Here is a 23356-nt window from a genome sequence, read left to right as displayed (position 1 = left end):
AACCTAACCATATGTTACGAATTAAAAAAGATATTTTTTGTTTTTTTAATTCCTTGGACATTTTACACTGCGCCTCTATTCCCAAACTAAGCAAAGCTTGTACTATGGGTACTAGACAACGGATATAAACATACTTTAATACTTTTTTTTTGTAAATATACAGGGTGGAAACGTTAAGTGATCTCACTTGATTATTTCTAAACTATACAAGATATCGAAAATCTGATTAGTGATTACTGGTTCTAAGTGCTTCACAAGCTCTTTCAAACGGTACTAATAATACGTTACAGAATAAACTGGATCTATCCGAAAATTCAATGTTTCCAGCTTTCATACATTTAGTAAAACCACATAATATTAAAAACTATACAAGATATTCAAAAACTGGTTACTGATCCTGAAAGTGCTTCATGAGCTCTATCCAACAGTACCAATAATAAGTTACAAAATAAACTGGAAACATTCGTAAATTCAATGTTTCCAGCTTCCTTACTTAGTACAGCCACAGTCATGGCACTCATGTCTTGTTAATATTATAGCAAGTAAAGCCTAAAACCAATGTTTTCCAAGAATAATTTTAAATAAGAATGCAATTTACGAATTCATTTTAGGTGTTTATTATTTAATAAAAAAAAATAATACTTCTATTGTTTGGCTGGCATATGAAGGCTGAAAACATTAAATTTTCGGATAGATCCAGTTAATTCTGTAACCTAATGTATTACATGGTTTCATTATCAATATGTGGATTACGTAGTGTTACCACATAAATAATACATAAGTCTAGTAGATAAGTTAATTTTTGTAACACATTTGTTAAATAATTAAATAAATAATATTGGTACTGTTGGATAGAGCTTGTGAAATACTTTCAGGATTAGTAATCAGTTTTTCGATATCTTGTATAGTTTAGAAATAATCGAATGAGATCACTTATCGTTTCCGCTCTGCATACATAGAAAACACCCAGACCCGTCACAGAAATTAAAAGGAAGGGAATCGAACCCGGGACCTCTCGGCATAGTAGTCCGTTCTGAACCACTACACCAAACGGCCGACTTTTAAAACCTATTAAACGATAATGTTATGTCAAACATTACTATATTATACAGTGTGTTTGGGATAGGGCTAGCGATAATTTAAGGCGATGTTTTGTTGTCAATTTTATCGACAAAAATGCCCCAATCTGTGGGCCCACCCCCCTCTTGGAATGGGGGGGGGGCTTAATTTTTTAAATTATTTTTTTATGTGACTACATAAAAATTGTTTATATTTCTTATGTGGCCGTCTTACAGATAAATAAAAAATTGCATTTGTAAGCCAATAATATGTGTCATAAAAAACACAAATAAAAAGTAATGACCAAAAACTTAAAAAAAAATAATGAATTTAAATTTTTGTCAAAAAGTTTACTTGTGACGGGCACATAAGAAATAAATAATGTTTTTTGTAGTCACATACAAAATAAATTTAAAAAAATTACATTCCAATAGGAGAGGGGTAGGCCTACAAATGGGGGCATTTTTGTCATTAAAATTGTATGTTATTTTTATTTATTCAGAAAACAAACAGCTTACAAATACTGAAATACATAAATTGCATAGATACAGGCTGAAAACATTGAATTTTCGGATAGATCCAGTTAATTCTGTAACCTATTACTTATACCGTTTGAAAAAGCTCGTGGTCGTGAAGCACTTTCAGGATCAGTAACCAGTTTTTGGATATCTTATATAGTTTTTGATATTATGTGGTTTTACTAAAGCATGGAAGCTGGAAACATTGAATTTTCGGATAGATCCAGTTTATTTTGTAACCTATTAATTAGTACCATTGGATAGAGCTCGTGTAGGACTTTCAGGATCAGTAACCAGTTTTTGGATATCTATCTATGAAATAATCGAGTGAGATCACATATCGTTTCCACCCTGTATTATGCATAATATTTTAACTATTCACCATTATTGTCAACAGATCAAGGTCATAAATGCAACTGAAATCAGTATATCATTGGATAAATAGTTAAATAATAGGTACTTTTCGCGTCGTTAATTGGTTCATTTCAATATTGGTCATCGAACAGAATACTTATAGGTATCTGATTTAAGTTACTTTTATACTGTATAGTTCTAAAAGTAAATATTTCACTATAAAATTCGATGGCGTACTATTTGATTTTACAAGGAGTTCGAATATGATTCGTTGATTTGAATTTAACATAATATTATGAAAATAAGTTATCTACTAATGCTACTTATCTTAGGCCAGTAAAAGTGGGCGCGACACGATTCTTCTTTTTTACATCCCGGTCTTATTTTCGATAATCTACATCGTGTACACATATTGAAATATAAATAAAATTCAATTCCTATTGTAACTTTTTGGTCACGAAAGAGTAAGCAGAATTATTAAAATAGATTTATTATGATCTTAATAAACCTAATTGACGTCATAATAAATCTAATACAACGATATACCTAAGAAATCGCCCCCAGGAAAAACCAAATAGTAATTTTACATATTTAGCCCATATAATATAGGTACACACTGTCCCAAAATTCAGCGATAAGCCGGCGCCGTAGGGTGGACATGGTCATGTCATGACTCATGACACAGAATAAGTAATAGTTCATGACTACTTTAGGAAACATAGGCCAAAACCATTAAGAATTTTTTAACTAACTAAGTAAGTTTTCGAGCACCTTAGGAAAAGAAAGAAAAAAAATTAAGATATATTTTTTTCTTATTTTTCCTAAAGAAGTTATGATACTATGTCCACTCTACGCGACAGCGCCAACACGGTGTACTTATAAGTATTAAATTTCTTTATTTGTATAGACCAAAATCTACAAATTCTAAGGAAAAAATAAAGAAAAATATACAAAAAAGAAAACCTTACAGTTTTGCCTTTGACTGCTAAGTACTAGCGCAGTGTAACTATACATATAATGGTAAGTATAGTAAAAAATAATAAGAATGTATAAACATACTTTTTTATAAGCATACTCGTAGATGCTTTAATTTTAAAAACATCTTGCAAAGACAATGTTACAATAACTATTGATAAATCTTATGTCGAAGAGAAGAAGTTATTAAATTATTTTCACCGTCCGTTATCTGGTCTCGCTACTTTGGGTCAAACAAAAGCATTAACCTATGACCACTCGAATGAAGTGTTATTATAAATATCGCGCTCGAGTAGGTATTTGCCTGGAAAACAATGTTAATGAGCATTGGAGAGCGGATCTTTGTTAGATTCGAAGTCTAGGTTTATTAGGAGCATATAGGTTTTAACGGCCTGCGTGCGAGCATGGCTCGCGGCACGGGTAAAGAGGGCATAATCGCGTCGGTGTCGTTAGCAAAAAGCGACTTTCGGGTCGTCGCAGAGGGCCGATTACGGCACGCAGGGTGGTTCATACATTGGACAAGTTTCAGGCAACGGTTCTTATCGCTGTACATTCGCACTCCGTTTTTATATCCCGCAACGGTTCGAGTCCACGGCGGACGGAGCCTCGGGTTCCCGCGGGCGCGGCCGCTGGAGGCGCTGCCAGCAGCGCAGCGGCGTCGCGGGCGCCGGCTGCAGCCAGCGCGCGAGATACTAGCGAGCGGGAGTCGAAAGGCTTTATCATCCGGCGATTAGATAAAGCGAAATCGCTCGAAGTCAGCTCGCGGCAGTAGGCAGCCGCGCGCCCTGCCCGCATGGCGCGCGGCCGCGGGCGCGGGCGGCGGGAGCCGCTTCCTTGTTATTGTTAGCGAGTGTTGACCGCCGCCCGCTGACCCGCTTTCAGCACCTGCGACCCGGTCGCGAGCTAGAACCGTCATCGACCGAGGCACTATAGTACGCGACGCTAGAACCTGCTAAATCTGGGAAGTGATGTGATACCTTGTCTCAATCACTTGAGACACGCATGTTCAGCGCGTGTTGTTATGGGATCAGCACTCTTTTGAGAATACCGGTGTTAGTTATAATTTAAGTAAGTAAATGATAAATCATCATCAAATTGAAATGGTATACCTATTAGCTATATTAATGATGCATTAGATTTCCCAGTTACACAGAAAACTGAAATAAATACATGAGTACTTGTGATCCACATCGGTTGTGTTGTGTAGTCTGCGTGTATGGTCGATATTAGGTATATGCTAACGAAGCAACGCAGACCGCGAGATGCGCGGGGGCGTATCCGGCGATAACTCAATACAACGCCATGTCACCATCCAACCCAAATGAGCGTAGAACACATTAATGAGGGAAAACAGTCTGTCAATAGAATTCCATTGCGTCGAGCATGTCATATGTCACTTTTTGCTTAGTGTTTATTCTTATTTAACACTAGCTTTTGCCAGAGGCTTTATCCGCGTGATATTCAGTGTCATAAATTATAGCCTATATGTTAATCTGGGTTCTGTTAAGCAAACAAAAACACTGTAAAGTTTCAACAAAATCCGTTTATAGTTTTATATAATTTTATAGTATATAATTTTATAGTAAAAAATGCAACATAATAGTTTAAAATATTATAAAATCCGTTCAGTAGTTTTTGCGTGAAAGAGTAAGAAAATACATCATGACATCCTCCTAACTAACGTCCAGGCATCCATATAAACTTTCGCGTTTATAATATTAGTAAAGTAATAAATAATAATAAGTAACATCAGTAAGTAGGATAGTGTACGTTCAGTGAAAATATCTTCAAGGATGCATGTTACAAATCTTAAAATGGGATTCTTGTTGAATCTCTATCAATGGTCCTTCAATATTATATTTTATAATTAATACTAGCTTTTCCCCGCGGCTTTTACCGCGTAATTTAGTTTGTCACAGTTATAAACAATAATACTGTAAAGTTTCATCAAAATCCGTTCAGTAGATTTTGCGTGAAAGAGTAACAAACAGTGATTTATTGTGCCATTATCTAAGTAAGTACATCAATTTTAACGTATCTGGATCGAAAAAAACAACGGTCTATCCTAAATTTTATCTGGAATATTGAAAGAGTATTGGTAGCATTTAATCCAAACAGGACATGAATATTTATATCGTATTAAATGAATTATTTATGGGATTATAAATGCAGACTTGAACTTGACGGTGAATTTCCTTTGCTACATTGTCTAAAACAATTTAAAATAACATCTTTGCGCTCTAGCTGAGATCCGAAGCTGAAATACCCAAGTCGTATGTGCTACACATTTTATTGCGAGCGAGAGGAGCGGGCGGGGCGCGGGCGGGGCGCGGGCGCGGGCTCGCGATAAGCGGCGCCCGCGCTGACCCCGGCCCCCCGCCCCCCCGCGCGCCCCGCCGCCACCAGAATGGAGCATCACAACCATTTCACAATATTACTTGACATTAACATTTGCTACTCAATTATAAAGGGCCCGTCGTGCCTGCCGATGGGTTTAGTGAAGACAAGCCTGAACTCTATACTGATAAAGACGAAATGGACTGTGGTATAACACCCCTCTCTTTTTGCTTCGGGGGTTAAAAATATTTTTTGATTGGGTACATTAATTTGACCTCTTTCTCGAAGTTGGACCTACCTAACTGGACTGTTCGTCCCAGGTATACATAATTGTCAACAACTTCGAGTGTGTAGAGTCTCCAACCTTCAGAGGAGTGGGTGTAACACGGACATTAGACATGATTTTTGTCTTGTCCATGTTCATTCTGAGATCCACTTGTTGAGAAGCTTTACTGAGGCCATCAAATCCAACTCGGATGGGCAGCGTTCGGGAAGCTTGGCGATATACTCGTGAGTCCGAAATGCCGCAGTGTCTCAAGACAAAAGTCTTTGACCAGTGTGTGTTGCCAGTGATGGTATATGGATCTGAAACGTGGTCGCTAACTATAGGCCTCATAAGAATGCTCAAGGTCACCCAAAGGGCGATGGAGCGGGCTATGCTCGGAGTTTCCCTGCGTGATCGAATCAGAAACGAGGAGATCCGCAGGAGAACCAAAGTGACCGACATAGCTCGCAGAATTGCTAAAATCAAGTGGCAGTGGGCGGGGCACATAGCTCGTAGAGACGTTGGGGCAGAAAAGTTTTCGAGTGGCGACCACGGGCTGGAAGACGTAGCATGGGCTAGTAACATAGCATGACTCCTACTAGGTGTACCGACGATCTGGTAAAGTCGCGGGAAGAGCCTGGATGCGGGCAGCGAATCAGCTAGTATAGCATAGGGAATGTAGCGACCCGCCTCAAACGCCAGTTCACGCCACTACTACTACTACTATTACCATGGTCAACTGAGTAGATTTACGACGACACAATGGATCTTAATTCAGACTGGCAATGCAATGTTAAGAGAACTCGGGTAGGGTCCCGTTTATAACCGCAGGAATATTGACAGAATCTAGCTGGAGTCCTAATGGCGAATAGACGGGATGTAACTAGAACCTTGTTGGAGCCTTTTTTATCCACAACGAGGAAGCCCTTGGCCTGTATCTCACCTGATGGTAAGTGACGATCAGGCCGAAGCTGGAAGCGAGCTTCACCCGAAATCCTCAACCACGGAGGAACTGGCTATCTTACCTCTAACTGCCGGAACACAATAATGCTATAAACATTGTTGTTATGGCGACAGACTTACGTAAGATGGTGGTAGCTAGCCAGGCGGAATCAGAACAAGCCCTAACACCAACCAAACCGAACAGAAAAATCTGCCAAAGCAGGTGGTCTTACCACTAGACCACAGAGGCGGTTATATGATAAATTGTTGATGTAATGTTAAATAAGTTTCTTCTGTCACTTTTTCTCAGCACCAGTCGACATTATGCCCCGAAGTGGTGGTATGGCAAGCTATATCTAGGACGTAATATGTACGAATTCAAATTTAAATTCACGAGTGCCCTGAATAGAGCCTACATACATAAGTACTAATAAAGAATTGGAATGTAATCAAGCCCAGCCAGATACAATATCACACTAGCAAAACGACTAGGTATCAGGATATTAGATCAGCCACATTCTAGTTTTCAAGTCAGTAGTTTGGCTAGTTCAAGTCAAGATCATAAATTCAAATTCATCGCTTAATAAATATTACTGAAAAAAAAACCGACTGCTGAAAACGAACTGAAAAGATAGAAACTAAACAACTTAATTTTTTAAAAATCAGCTGGAGGCGTCAATGACTACTTAGTTATTTTGTTGGTGATAATGTATTTGGGATTGACCGATTATGAGTTTTGACCTCCTCCTTTTTGAAGTCGGTTAAAACTATGGCGGACTCAGGAAGAGTACTGCATGCGCTTGTGGAGTGGGCGGAGAGCGCGCAGCGAGCGTGACGCGCCGCTGTTATCGATTGTAACGCTGGATTGCGACACGCGGTGCACCCGCGCTCTCTGCGCCCGCGCCGCTGTACTTACAGTTTCAGTACAGGAATACATGTATCTCTCAAGTGAGAAGAAACTAATATAGGTATGCTGCAAGTACTACAGCAGCATTCATATTATAAAAGAAAATCTACATAAGTATACAGGCTGGCCAGAAAAGCGACGTCCAAATCTAAAATATAGATTCCTTACACCAGGGTGTATCTAAATAGGCTACCTAAATAAACTCCGACAAACTTTACTTCGACATTATGTTACTCCGACACTACTGAATATCGACATGGCTTTACTTCGACACTATACTAGTCAGACAAAGGTATATGCCAGTAGTGTCGGAGTAACGTAATGTCGAAGTAACGTTTGTCGGAGTATACATTTCCAGCCATCTAAATCATCCATGTACTCGTATGTTCTACAATTTTGCATAGTTTAGGAGATAGAGTTTGTTTTAAAGTTGCACAGTTGCTCTCCTTCAAAATTTATATTTTCTTGTATAATTTATTCCTTCTTTGAGTAGTGTAAACATTGGTAACAAAATTTGACAATTGGTTATTTTAACTACGGATCATAAAACTGCGGCTAGAAAGAAAAAATGATTTCAACGTTGTATTATTAGACGTGAACGTGAACACTTAAAAAGTGTTTTATTTTAATTACATATTCCAATTATGACCTACTTTAGTTAAACAGGAAAAATGCAACAACATGGTATTTCTGTGACAGGCCGGGACCGCCCGCGACTGCGGCCAATGGGAAGTCCTATATCAAGATAAAGACTATGTTTATTTTATGTCCACATGAAAACCATTTATAATGTGATACGATATTTATATTTACTGCAGAGGTTCTGTTAAATGAGTTTGAATAATCGGCTCTAATATTTTTAAAGCTGAAACTGAAAATGTTTATTATTTTCCATCTAAACATTTTCCAGTTTAGCGTTCAATTAATAGCGCTACTGGGGGATCAAATAAGAATGCAATTATCATACCTATCATGTATGTTTAATGGACGGCGATAGCAGCGGATAAGAGTACGCGAGGACTTATCATGCGGCCCCTGTTCAGCCGTTTACGTTTTGACCTCAGTTTACAATCAAACTAAATTACCTTCTATGTAAACAAACTCAAGATTTTTAATCAAATTGATTATTTCTATTACAAAAAGACGCTATTCTTTTTCTTTTAATTTATAAGTATCTGTGTGTACAAATGGAAAATGTCTCGTGTTGTCAAAAACCGTGGGACAAGTGAACTGTATTTAAAAAGATTTGTAACGTGTTCAGTGTACTGCTAGTCTGCTATGGCTGACGCTGACGTAGAATAATTAATTTCTTTCTCGTGTCTGTGTGTGCGAGGGCTGCGGGGCGCGGGCGGGCGCGCGGCTGATAACGCGGGCCCGCGACCTCCGGCCCCGGCTCTTGAAAAATATTATTATATCTGTATTTATTGGACGTCCTTCTGACACTCCCCGCCCGCACCCCGCAAGAGCTGTGGCCGAGGACTGTGGTTGTCATTTCTTATAATATTATTTTTCAGTTGACGAACACTAAAAGTCGGGAATTGGGATTTAACACTAATATTAATATTCAAAAGTAAGCACATAGCACCTTCCTTGTAAACACCTGAAGGCTTATCTTTCCGTTGCAAAATCGCATCTAAATATTACGAAATAAGACGCCACAGTGTTTACGTTGACGTGGCCGTCGCGTCGTCTGTACATAAGACCAATGAAGGAGGCGAACGATATACCTACATCTATACTAATATTATAAAGAGGTAAAGTTTGTGTTTGTATATTTGTTAAATTGTAAGAGGTAATCTCGGGATCTACTGAACCGATTTTAAAAGTTCTCTCGCCAATAGAAAGCCATATTATTGCTGAGTGTCATAGGTTATAATTATAAAAAACCGAAAAATTCCACGCGGGCGAAGCCGCGGGCGGAAAGCTAGTATATTAACAAAATATCTGTGGATCAATATTCAATTGTTTATAGCATTTTCTATTAATATATCTATTCGTTAAGCTTCTGATTTGTCTATTATTTTTTTCCTCTATTTTATTGTTTTCCGTGTGCTCATGTGAAAAAAGTAATTTGTTTTAAGTAAATAAATAGCCTTTAAAATGCCATTTTCGCGAGCTAAACAATATGGGAAAATAGATACGGAAAAAAATAGAAGATTTCTTCCTTTATTCTTTGAAATTCAATCATATTATCTATTTATTTATGTAAATATCAGCTAACGATTAACTTTCTGTTTTAAAATACATACCGAGACTATTTGTTATTGTGTCGGTAATTATTGTTGTAAATTGGTTTAACTAATTGTCGTTGATTGCCTCATTATAATTCCGAACCGTTATTCCTAATTATTAATAATAACAATAGTGGAAAAGGGTTTGTTTTTGTTTTGACACTGATTAATTAAAAACATATTAAGGAATGGCATTTAAAATCAGTCAATCAGCATATTGCTACTATTATGTATTCTGTGAATTTCTGTGATATTACTTGTAAAAATTCGTGCCAGGATTTTTGCGTACGTATAAGACGAGACGAGCATTACATCATTTTTCAAATAAATATTTAATCAGGGTACTTATAGCCTGGCTGTAACTTTCAGCTCTATAGATTTCGATCCACAGGACGTCTACTGTTGAACATAGACCTAGTGCACTGAATTCGATCAAAAAGTTAGTAATAGGGAAGTGCTTATTGTATTTTACTGTAAACCCATTTTTCGAGCCGTTCCCAACAAGATAAATTACAAAAAGCTTTGAAACGATCTCTGAATTTCTCCTTACATAATCTGTTGATGCTTTACAATTCCAGAAGGCTACGAGTACTTATCAATCAAAAGCTGATTTTAATGTTGCTAAATCTGTATAAAATATTTGAACCAATACCTATAAATATTTTAATTTATTTATTTTGTTCTATTCCTATTATGGCAAAATACCTACTTGAGGTTTTGTGGCGCAACGCAGTAGTCATTACGCGGTCCATTATTTATTTCCATACTTCCTTCTGGCCGTGACTCATATTTTGGACTATTGTTCTCATAAACAGAAACAGTGCATACTTTAGGTTTTACTGGTTGGTACGTGGTAACACACTTTGGAGTGAGTACTCTAATAAAAAAATAAACATAACATACATTAATGTCTAATTTAAAATAACAAAGTTGGGAATACCAATTTATAATTTGATGACGCGGGTAATAGAGTCAAAAGTTACAAATAAAGTGTAACGAGTACTTAATATTTATATAAAAGGTAGATATGTATTTATATCCTAGTTATTTATATGTCGTCGGCCGATCGTTGAAATGGCCACATCATGATGTATATTTTTTTCTCTGTTATTCTCAACACAATCATTATCTGCTGTTTGTGACATCTTTATTAGGGATCTTCATGATCCACCCAGGTGTTTAGTTGAGAATATCGACAAATACGTTGTTCTCCAAGATCCGTCCGACTTAATGTCGGCATCACGATATGCCCGGGCATGTCACGATCCAATGTAACGATCGGCCTATGACATGTTATCATTTTGATCTTTAAAATAAATATTAATATTTGTTATTTAATTTAAATCCTAGATAAAACCATGCAAAATGGTACGGTATTTTGTATAGATACAATTGCTCAATGTTAAAAGAGTCTATGCATGCATGTGTAATTGTCCCGCCAGCACCTGACGGAAGCGCCCTTATCGTGCGTGAGTCAACGTGCGCCCGAGGGCTGCTCTGCCTTATTTTGAATCTGGACTGGACAAGCACAATTTCCAAAGGATGAGGACCATTTTTATGGGTCAATAGGTTCTTCCTTATGGATCTATAGAAAGACGTTATGATGACAGTCTTTTATGAAAGAATATAATTTTCTACTTATTTAAATATTACAGTTATTCTGCTGAAGTCTAAATCAAATAGGTACTGGGGAATATTGGTTTTAAAAGATGCCTAATTTAATTTATGAAAATAAGTAATATTAGAAATATTATTAGTATTTTTACTGTAAATGTTAAACGAATTCCTGTTCTTTGTATAGAAATTCATAAAAAGTGACATCATCACTTTTTTCACGTAAACTGCTAATGACTGACCTAAAACACTGCCCAATACAGTAGCGAGGGCTCCGTTGATGACTCGTCCGTGGCAGGTAGAGAACAATTTGCACAATGCGCAGCTCCACTAAATGGGATTACGATAAAAGCCACATTCTTGTCTTGGAAAGTATGTTAAGTTTCGTATGAAAGGATTAGACAGAAATATTTGGAAACAAACAGTTAATATGGTAGGTATGTTGTCCGACTCTCGCACTGCGATGCGACGTGAGGTCCAGTGCTAATGCCCGACGTCGTTAGCAGCGGAATGGCCCCCGTTATCGATCAACTGCATCGCGATACTAATTGATACAGAAAAAAAATTCGTGACGACATCGCGACAGCTCACCTAAAAACGGGACATGATAGCCAATAATATAATTTACAATCACGAAATAGGAACAAAATAATACTTTTGAATCTTGAGGGAATTTAAATATTGTTAGAATGACATGGCAGTTGACATGTCAATGGTCGCGATACAATAAAAAGGTATTATTTATAGTAAATTATGTACCTACATACCTATTACATACCTATAATTCATTCAATAACTTATAACTAAATGAATAAGTATCTCGTTTATACCGGGTTATCTCCGCCATATTAAATGGGGTGACAATTGATCGAAAATCGAAATATCGAATACGATTCATCGAAAAGTCAAAACATCGAACGATTAAAATATCGAATTTACAAATGATTGAATGTTCTATCGAACGTTCAAAATATCGAATGATTAAAATATCGAAAGTCGATATTATGTTGCTTGTTAGTTACGAACCTTTAATAAGCATGTGCTGCATGTGCTTAGATTACCTAAGTATTTCGTTAAAGCTATAATTTTTTTTATGTTATACCACAGAGTAATGTGTACAAGTTACCTACTACATTAAACTAGCGCAGTAAGCATTCGATGAAACACAAGAAAGTAGATAGGAACTAAGTTCTCTAGTACTGTTGGAGCGCTGTTGTCTGGGCGCGGGCGACGCGCGGAGCGAATGCGCGCACGTGCGGCCGCCACGGCCGATCACAAACAATACCATTGTTACTTTACCATTTATTTGTACTACTGTATATTCTACAAGTTTATTACATAATCCCATCCATAGGATTTACCTATTACATTCAAGGCTGGTAGTTAAAATACGTGCAATCTACTTCAACGAGTTTAATATGCCATGAAAAATAGTTCATCGATAACAATCACTCTAAATTAGTAACTTCTAAACTTCACAAGTCAAAGAATCGAAAGGATTTACTTATTTTGAATGAGTTAAAGTGCGTTGATGTCTTTTATATGAAATAATATATTAATTGAACAATCACAATCTTAGTAATTTACTCTGAAACGAAACTAAATGAAACATATTTATTTATTTAGTTTAGAAAGTCTTAGGTTTTAGTCACGGTTTATAGATTAACAGAATTTAAAAACATAGCTACAAATCTAATGAATCAGTTTACAACAATTACTACCATTCTTCAAAAATGGATTTAAAGTCCAACCCCGGGAGGGAAAAGGGAGTGAAACTACATAATTAATTATCGACAAAAAAACATAGTTTTCTTATTACAAAAATTGTTAAAAAAAATTCGTCTTAGGTATATTTACAGTTTGTGGTAGCAAGTTATTAACAATTCAATAATGTCTCCTTTAATGTAAGTTTATTTTAATCCTTTAACCTACTTAATTTATGTATGTAACTCCCTTTGCTTGTACTTGTGTCTTTCTTGTCCTAAATAAATAAAATGAATTAAATTCTTCTAATATTATAAATCCGAGTTTGTGTGGATGTATGTTTTTTACTGTTTCACGCAAAAACTACTGAACAGATTTTGATGAAACTTTAAAATATTATTGTTTATACCACAAGCTAAATTTCACGCGGGCGAAGCCGTGGGAAAAAGCTAGTCTTACATAGAAACAGTTTAAAGACCAGACACTGCAATAGATCCTTCAGTCCCTGTGGCCAATAATGATGTATTATGGTAATAATAGTGATGAAAATGTTCCCACATGCAATGCGATGGGAATAGTCGTAATGGAAGGCTTTATTTTGGGTTGGAGCGAGGCCGAGAGGCCAAGAGGGGACAAAAGACGGTCTGCGCGTAAATATGGTCTATGTGAGGATTCCGCGGTGATTAGTCACGCTTATCTCAGTAAAAGTACTTTTTAAAAGCCTCCTTGCAAAAATAAAAGGAGTTTTATGAGTTTGGAGTTTATCTATTGAAGGTGCTTGCAGATTGCAGACACGATGTGCACAGTCCATGTATGAGCTAAAGCGATGTGTGACCTACCTCGTGGTATTTAAGAGAAACTTAAACACTTCAAATATCAAAATATTCAATTTCTACAATTTGTTTTTGACAGAGATTTAGCACAAAAATTCGAGCTCTTGAGATTTTTTCAAATTTGACGTGAATGAAATCGTGGATGTTTATGAGAAAAGAATCGTGGTGACTAGTTCAGTGATTGATTAATGTTCAAAACAGTGAAATAATCCTAACAACTGACAGAAAAATGACATCGGTGACATTCTAAAATCATACATGTATACACTCAAAAAACATAACCTTTCTTCTAACACAGTCGAGTAAAATAAAAGTAAACTTTCCACTCACGTGGTGTTATGAAGCAATTTGAGTTGTTTATGCTTCACAAAATGACTGGAATTTTATGTTAATATAAATTATGAGACAACAAAGTATCTCGCAGGGTAATTAAGAAATGCGTTTGAAACACAAAAGAAAGGTTAAGGGTGGCCCGCGGTCCCACGAGACCCGCACCTTCCCTGAACTGGTCATTAGCGCTCACAATGCACTGTGTACAGTGACAGTGACCCATCGAGACAAAAGAACTAGAAATCCAACTTTTAGCTAATCCGTTAAAAGTAAAGACCATATGGCATTACCTTATATATTTACTAATCATCATTGTGATATCTATAAAAGCGAAAGGTGATTCACAGTGACACTGATTATTGACTGACTGACTGACTCAATCACTCATCACAAAATCTCAGAAACTACAAAGTTACTTATGTCTATAAGTGCTAGGAGTCTCAAACTTTCCATGGAACCCCCTTTCAGAACGTAGGTGCACACTAAGAACAGATTTTATGAAACTCCACCCCTAAACGGGACTATTCCTACCTCTCGTTCCCACCACTGCAACTCCTGTGTAGCCAGGATCTACAGCTTGACCGCCATAAAAACCCAACCAATGAAGGTCAAGTTTGTCCGGGAGAATGTTTAACTGTCATTGGACCCGCAACGAAATTAATCAGAAGAACATAGGAGGAGTTCGAAATTAAGGTTCGACTTCCCTCCATTGCAAAGCGGATGACAGGTGACAAACAAAGGTTTAAAACCTTTAAGAAAAGATAAGAAACTTTTCAGCGGGACAGTCCATCCCAAAAAAAAAAAAAAAAAAGAAACTTCACCCCTAAGGGGGTAAAACGGGATCCACGCGTACAAAGTCGAGGGCGGCCGCTAGTCATAAATAAAAATTGAATGGTTTTCAATGTTTTTTTTCCTATTAATTGTGTATGTCTTGTTAGCTGTCCTTAAATAAATAAATAAATTGTTTTTTTTTATATCCATAATGAGGAAGCTCTTGGCCTGTTAACATTGTTGTTATGGCGACAGACTTAGGTAAGATGGTGGAAGCTAGTCAGGCGGACTTAGAACAAGCCCTACCACCAACCAAACCAAACAGAAAAATCTGCCCCCACTAGGAATCGAACCCGGGACCTCTGCGTCTGAATCAGGTGATCTTACCACTAGACCACAGAGGCGGTTGAAATTACGAGGAAGTTTAAAAATGTGTTTGTAGTTTAATATTAAAAGTGGTTGATTTTAACAATTGGGAAAATATAACTCGAGCCATGTATTTGACTAAAGCATATTATTCATCTACAGAATCGTAGAACATCACTGAAAAAGACAAATCTGTTTTATCAACTGAATTGTTGTGGTTGTTGTTACGTATTAAGAAGAGATTAGCAACTCGTTACAATAGTTTAGCAAAAACAAACAAGCTACAAAATGAATGTGACAACATGTCAAAATGTTGAGGTTGCCCGTGGCAGAGGACAGTAAATCAATTGACAAGGATACATGGCCGGGCGCGCCGCAGGGCGCCGGGCGCGCGCGGCCGCCAGCAGAATACCCGGAATGAAAGAAAAACACGTCCCAATCGCGCAACTTCATTTCACAGCATTTACAACTAATACGATACGATTTATAGGTTCCCGGGAGACAGCGCGTCGCGACCCTCACTGATTTGTGATTCGATTCCCGAGGACATTTTTATGAACGTAACCAGAAAACAGTTCACGGAAACAATGTACCAATCCATGCACGTGTCGACATCTCCTAAAATCAACGGAATTTATTACTCCATGATACTTTTTGTCATTGACAAAAACTTTACGACGTATTTCAAAATGTCATGCAATGAATTTGAGTTAGAAGGGTGATAATGAAGTTTAAATCTTTCTTCCTTTTTATACAAATTAACCTACCTAATACCTTAGTGACAATGACACCATTACTGAATACAACTGCAGTTGGTTGCATAGTGTGTACGAGGGACTGCTATCAAGACAAAGATAATATTTTTCTATAAATAAAAAAAATATTTACCGCCCTTGGGGTGACTTTGAGTCTTCTTATGAGACCTATTAGTACCTAAGAGGCCACGTCTCCGTTCTGTGTGTCATAGCTGGCAACACAAACTGGTCAGACTTTAGAGCCACTTGTGGGGAGATCCGGTGAAGGTCGCGGAAAGCACCTGCTTATGACATAAGAAGTCTACATAAGCCTTATGTAGACTTCTGTGTTTTTTACTGCTCTGAACTTCATTTGCGTTTATAATAACACAGTATCAAAGTAAACTTTTTGTTAGTATCTACTCAATGCTGTAGGTTACTGTAATGCCCCAAAACTGTAGACAAGTTATTTGAGATGAGTTAGCTAGGTAATGTTCTCGCGAGATGAGTTAAGCTAGAAAAATGTCTAACGATTTCCAACTTTTAGATGGTTTAGTCTAGTTTAGAAGCGTATTGTAGTTCGTGCCGTAGTCTCATAGTTGGTCTAACTGTGAGATGCTGTGCCGCGCGGTGTGGCGCGCGCACGTGGTGATAGGGCTTATCGCGCGCGATACGCGATCAGCTGGCAGACACACAGTCTGCGACACCTCCCTATCGCTTCACACTTCTAACCATTAGCGACTCCTGCAATCTGCCTGATAACGCCGTAGCGTAAGCTTATCAACGTGAGATTTTTATGCGGTTTGATTACACGCAGTAGTCGTTGACGCGGTAATTTGCTTCGAGTTCCCGTGTAAAAAAACTTTTGATTTATATGTTAGGTACCAATTTTTAGTAACAAACAGGACAGCTAGTTATGTTACGAGGACGAAACATAGACAATATCATTCTGTTCAATACCAAAATTCTAAACGTCTCAAGGCGAGTAACTTTTAAATTAATGTAAATGATTTAATCAGGGCATTTCTTAACTAGTCATATGAAATTGCTTTTATACCTACGTGCTTCATGATGAGTCGTTTTATGTCAGTAATCACGTTTCTGATTATACTACAGTCAAAGCTGAGTTAATTCCCTAGCAGCACATTATTGTTGTTGAAATATTTGTAAGGGGTATATAACAGGAGCCACAAAGGAAGAGGCTGGAGCTTGCGCAATCGCGTGCAGCTGGGCTTCTGTGCTTTATGGTGGGTATGTACATAGTCCCCCAATCGTGAATGGGCCCTTCCTTTCCTAAAGAAGAAAAAGGACAATGGAGCTTTGGGACGTGGGCGGGCGGAGGGGATGGCGGCGCGCGCGCGGCCGCTCGCTGCGCGCGCATCCAGTCTACGCACGACGAGCAGCGCGCGCACACGTCGCGCAGTGCAGTGAGTAAATAGTGATACACGATGTTGCACGAGGCGTGGCCCAATGCGTGGCACAAGCCGGAGTCCTTCGAGCTGGAAGCCTTCATCTCCGAGGTCCACAGCATGTGCCTCAAGCGTAAGTTATATTGGTCAACTAATCGTCCTAACGTCCCGATATTAATGCAAAGGATAACTTGCAGCTACAGCAAGAGATGTTTGTTGTAATGCATATTGTGTCAACTTAAATAAGTTCGTGTTCTTCATATTGACTCTATTCAGTGTTTTATGAATCAATGATTTTACACTCGAAAAATCTATAAATTTACTATTTTAACAATAATTATTATCAACTACCCAACTTATTAAAGACATGTAAACAAATAGTCACAGTCAAGTAGAAGGTCAGTAGCGCTAATATTTATAATACTATTTATATGAATAAATAAGTCAAGCTGCCTTTTAAATTCAAATTCCTCCTTTTTTTAATATTAGCAATTTTCCGTTTACCCCTCATGGTAAGTTAAATATGGTTGTGTTACGAGTGGGTTCACCTCAATAGTCAAGCGGGCATCGAACTCGTTTCTAGGATCATCTTAAGTCAACCAATCTGATACCTTTACGTTTGGCTATTGTTGCTTCTTAGTATCTACTTATGTAGTGCTTACGTTCACGTATGTATGTTTGTATTCACGTCCTAATTATATCTTTCTCTACCACCATTTCGGGAGTTGAGCCTCAACTTCATAAAATACGATAATTAAGCACCAGCCAATGAGAAGAAGTGGCGAAAGAAACTCTGTCACTCATGCCTGCCGCTGTCTTTCCTGAACACTATAATCCGGGCCTTTTTTTAAAGCGAGAGTGAATAGGCACTTACAGGGAAGATATATAGGTACTATCCTAGACTGCATCTCACTTAACACCAGGTGCCTTGTTTTGCATAAAAAAAACCTTTGTTAGCCTCTTTAATAAGAATTACCTGCCATAAAATTTGATTATTGTATGTATTTACTGAAGTTGAGGCTACTCTGGCTGGAAGCAATTAAGTTGGAATAAACTCCAAGCATACGGTTTCGTGTCGGCGGGCGATAAGTTAACTACAAATTGACCCTTCACCAAATAAAAATAACCTCCAAATACTATTAATTTGTTCCCGTTTTGAAAACTGAAACATTGCCAACGATATAACACCTAACATGCTAAATTGTCATTCGTTTTGAAGACGGTATTCCTAACTAAATAAAAATACTGTTTTGAAAGGCAAACCTGTAGTTTCATAATTATTAGTGACTAGCTTTCCGCCCGCGGCTTCGCGCGCGTGGACTACATTATTTACATATTTTACGGAACCCTATTTTATTCCAAAATAAAATTTAGCCTATGTTACTCATGGATAATGTAGCTTTCGAATGGTGAAAGAATTTTTAAAAACGGTCCAGTAGTTTTTGAGCCTATTCATTACAACCAAACAAACAAAGTTTTCCTCTTTATAATATTATTATATTATATAGTGTAGATGAGTGAGCAGGTACAGTCAGCAATAGTTCGTGACACCCAAAGTAGTCATAAGTTTATAACACGTCTTTGTTACAATAATTGTAATAAGGTTGTGTTATCAACTTTTTAACTACTTTGGGTGTCACGAATTTGACGATGACTGTACTCCTTCTTCTTCTGCCTCGCTTTATCCCGCTACGCGGGGTTGGCTTTCCCAATCATAAAAGGAAAACCATGAAATCTTAAATTATTTTAATTATTTGAAAAAAAAAAAATTTAGTAAAACCTTCAAATGCAGTTCTCTTTATTTTCAAAAAATAAAGGAATGTAATCTTTGATTAACATTTTCTATCTACAGTATTATGAGTACTACCTATTCCTTCAGGTGGCATTACAAAATTCCAACCTGTATAAATTAACTTGGGCCCGGTGACCTGTAACACAGGTATTCATTTACCTACCTCAGGCTCCGGACTCACACACTCATTAATGTGTTTTCTTTAAATTTATTTTATCCTGTATTTTGTGTGAGAAATAAATCATTTATTACTTGGCTACCATAATGTTAATCAATTCCGATTGGACTTTTTATAATAGTTTTTTATAAATGGTAAATTAGTCATTAATATTGTTATTTACCTAAATATTGCTGCTAAATCTAGATAGGTACCTAGATAGGTATGTCAATAAATTAATATATCGCGCAGAAATATAAAAGGTAGGTATTCTAATTATTTGCTGATACATTTAGGTAGGTATCTTCTACCTACTTTTATTCGGTGCAAGGGGATTTTTGATTACATGTTTATCGGCCTAGCTCCTTTGTTGTGAACACGTATTATTAGGTATAAGACCTAATAATAAGTATTTTATGTTATAATATTTCCTGGATATTATTTTCCTTGAAGGCGTTATTTATAACAACATTGTAACATTGCCTTTGGATAAATTAAAACTTAAATCTACATAACATAGAATTGATAGGTAATAATAATATAAGTTAAATATAATAATTGTGAAAAGATTTTTGAAATACAATATCTACTGCAAATAAAAAAAATGATTTAAATGATTATTATTTATGTTGATTTGGAGCGACGGATTTGTTTAAATTTTAGCTAATAGCTAAATAAATATAATTAACTAGGTTATTAAAGATAATTAAGAATTTCATTCACTCCATAATTGAGGAAGCTCTTTAACCTTTAACTGGTGACAAGCGGTCTCACAGGCCGGGCGGCGTCAGTGAAACATCGTTTCACCCCCTTCCCCGTACTTCCAATGTTTCACCGCTTCAGTAGCTTCAAGTTTAGTTGTGTCTACGCCGTAGATAAGGTTATTTGCATCATTCAGCTCCAAATCGGCAAGTTACATCGATGCAAAGTTCAGCAGCGGTCTCTCAGACCGCATGTCACCAGTTACGTGACATTTTTTTCATACAATTTTTTCGTATTTTTACAGTTTTTACTTGAAATTGATACTTAAATAACTCCAAAAAAGAAGCGCAGGATCATTAGTTGGGAATATAGTGCCATACTTTATGAAACGACTTGAAAATTCGCCAGTTGAAAAATATCCGGAAAAGGAAGACTCAATTGGGTCGGAATCCGAATATGTTCCTGAAAACATCGTTCTGGAGCAAAGTGACCATGATTCGGAAGCCGAAGAAAGTGTTTTTGAAGATGAAGGACCAATTGACGAGAATCAGTCAGAAAGTGAAAATGACCGACCACTCTTATGCCAAACAATAAATGTCCTGACAGCCAATAAAAAATACAAAAGTTTCACCACTGCCAGTTTTCTAAGATTATAGGTTACCTATGTGTGATAGGTTTTTTTAAATTGATTATCATTGGAACTATAATAAAAAATACTAATTTTGTTATAATTTGTTGATTTAAATTTCTTATTTGCGATTATCGATCTCATCTCTAGTTTTTTGATTTTTATTACTAAATATAATTTAACAGCAAGTTCTGCATTAAAAATTATATTTAGAGTTTATTATTTTATTTAAATTTAATTCTTCTATATGCTAATAATCTGTTTTTAAAGATTGTGGTATGCTACCTTACCTAGTTTCTATGCTACAGTCTTGATACGGTAGCGGCCTCTCAGACCGCACGTCACCAGTTACGTTACACAAAAACCATGTCACCAGTTAAAGGTTAAACACGATTAGTTTTATGTTTTATTGTAATTTGTAAAGTAAGTATTTAGATTTGAATCATTGGTACAAATGAATTTTCAGTAAAGTAATAATCACCTACAGAAGCCGAAAAATTTGGTATTTTTACTACGTATACGTACTACGTATTCAGCTTCTGTCTGAAATAAAAGTGAGTGACAACAACAGTAGACAAACTCTTTTCTTAAACCTGATCAGTAAAATAAAATTTCATTGGCTATACACACATATTCCCTAATATACTCGTAGATTGACAATATGACAGGAAATTACATTAATTAATGTCTTACTACCTAGTAGGGCTAGTAGTCCCCAAACTTCTACATAGGTTGTCCTGTCTTTTGTGGACCTTAAACGTAGTTCATATAGTTGTGCTTCCTGAAAAAATAGTTGTACCTTAAGGAACTCGAATAAAATGTTTTTTATAATTAGGGTAGGCTTTACCAATCACGCAGTCGCATGGCGAGTCGCCCGCGACCATCATTCTTGTCTTATTGCCCGATCTCTGGACAATAAGACAAGAATGATGGTCGGACAGGGAAGCGCGCCAATCGGCGCTCCCGCTGCGCGCGTGTTATCATTGTGTTGTGTGCGTGTGCGCAGAGAGCGAGGCGGAGTGCGGCGCGGAGGGCGGCGGCGACGCGGAGAGCCCGCCCCCCCTGCCGCCGTTCGGCTACGCCCACGCCGGCGCGCCGTCGCCGTCCCACTCGCGCAGCTACCAGGAGCTGCGGCCGGCGGCAAACGCGCGCGACATGCACGCCTACGCGCACCTCGAGGAGGCGCTGTTCAAGCCGCCGAGCGGCGCCGGCTCCACGGACGGCGCCTACCTGCGCGGCCGCAGCCCCGGGCCCAGCCCGTCGCCCGAGCGCCGCGACGACTACCGCGGGCCCTACGACGCCTACGCCGCGCCGCCGCCGCCGCCCTACTCGCACGACCATCACCACCACATCGACGGGTGAGTTGCACTGTCTTATATTTTTAGCCTCGATAGCTTCATTAAAATTACTGAATAATTTTGCATTGAAAACACCAAAGGAAAAAGTGTCGTCTTGTCAGTCAGGTTTTGTATATCACCTTGTAACATTTGCACCTAATTGACATGTTTAGATTGAAAAAAAAAAAAGTAATACCTACCTATTTTATTTTTCTCTAAATCGATTTAACGTTAAAAAAATTAAAAAAGAACTTAGTTATTCGCTCCTAGCACAACATCTTTTTTTAAAAAAGTTTTGACGTTGATAGATATTTCTATACCTATAAAATGGGTATTTGGTCGGTTGGCAATTTGGCATTGACTCAAGGTTAGCCTTACAGGTAGGAAAAAGAAAAAGTACTACTACTTCACTACACCGCATAATAGTGACACGTGCCAAAATAGATCTTTTATTTTCTGTTGTTGTATTGTAATGAGAACATTAGCCTTCATAATTACGACATTAATTAACAGATAATTATTTAGTAATGTGTTTGGATAGTTCTTCTACCATGGAATTCATGGAGTAAAGAAAAAAGCTATGATCAAGATAAGAAATGCACTGGATCACATTTAAGTCATAGGTGGCTCATATACTATAACAATTTGAAGGAAAATAATACGCAATGTAACTACGAATGCTACGAAATTTCGTAGCAATTTCGTACCAATATAATTAATGTTTATTTATAACATTTCTTCCTGAAACATTTGTTCATTTGGGGCCACATAGGTAATACAGAAACTAAAGAAAGGTAGAAACAGGTTTCCTTGACGTTCAAAAGTAGTTGTGTTGGTGGCACCGAGCACGACGCACTAACGAGCCGGCGCATTAGATGACGCGCGCCCACAACAAAGGGTTACTTACTCTCTTGCGGACCGGTTCTGGCTTTGACCAGTAGTTAGGCTCTATCTAGATTGAACTGGATAAAATCGCACATAGACCTGGTACGGACCAGGACCAGACATTAGACAAGATGTCAATTTTGGTACAATTAACCAGTTTACTCATTGGTTAAATAAAATAGACCTACACTCCAGTGTATTTTTTTAATCCGGTAACATAACTGTGTGCTTACCATGAGTTTACGTTAGGTGTGCTCGCTAGCGACTGCGTAAAAAATTGACATTAATTTGTATGACATATTGTCAGCGCCCCTAGTGGCTACTTTCAAGAAACAAAATCTTCATAGAGATTTTTGACGTACTCGCTAGCGAGCACACCTAACGTAAACTCATGGTAGGTACACTGATACCGGCTACTTATTACATCGATACAGTAAATGAAACTCAATAATGTTTAAGGTTATTTTAGTACAATGTTCAATTATTCACAATTCGGAGAAAAATAG

At 37.5% G+C, this 23356-nt stretch overlaps 1 protein-coding gene across 5 annotated transcripts in view; it reads left to right on the top strand.

The window, feature by feature from the left end:
- The window catches only part of Gata-beta (transcription factor BCFI), a 46905-nt gene that overhangs the window by 1002 nt on the left and 22547 nt on the right, over nt 1–23356 (top strand). For 2 of the 5 annotated variants that reach the window (XM_028301557.1, XM_028301556.1), the window contains exons 1-2: nt 17313–17482; nt 21635–21986. In XM_028301557.1, coding sequence (XP_028157358.1) covers nt 17389–17482; nt 21635–21986 — 446 coding nt within the window. In that variant the 5' untranslated portion in view covers nt 17313–17388. Of the gene's footprint in view, nt 1–3712; nt 3975–17312; nt 17483–21634; nt 21987–23356 lie in introns of those variants that run through there. The other 3 variants (XM_028301560.1, XM_028301559.1, XM_028301558.1) reach the window with 3 other exon arrangements.

The sequence above is a fragment of the Ostrinia furnacalis genome, unplaced genomic scaffold (genome assembly GCF_004193835.3).
Source record: "Ostrinia furnacalis isolate ACB-3 unplaced genomic scaffold, ASM419383v2 OfSCF0954, whole genome shotgun sequence".
In the NCBI taxonomy this organism is placed as follows: Eukaryota; Metazoa; Arthropoda; class Insecta; order Lepidoptera; family Crambidae; genus Ostrinia; species Ostrinia furnacalis.
Note: the sequence above shows the minus strand (reverse complement) of the source record. Positions and strands in the feature narration are given on the sequence as shown.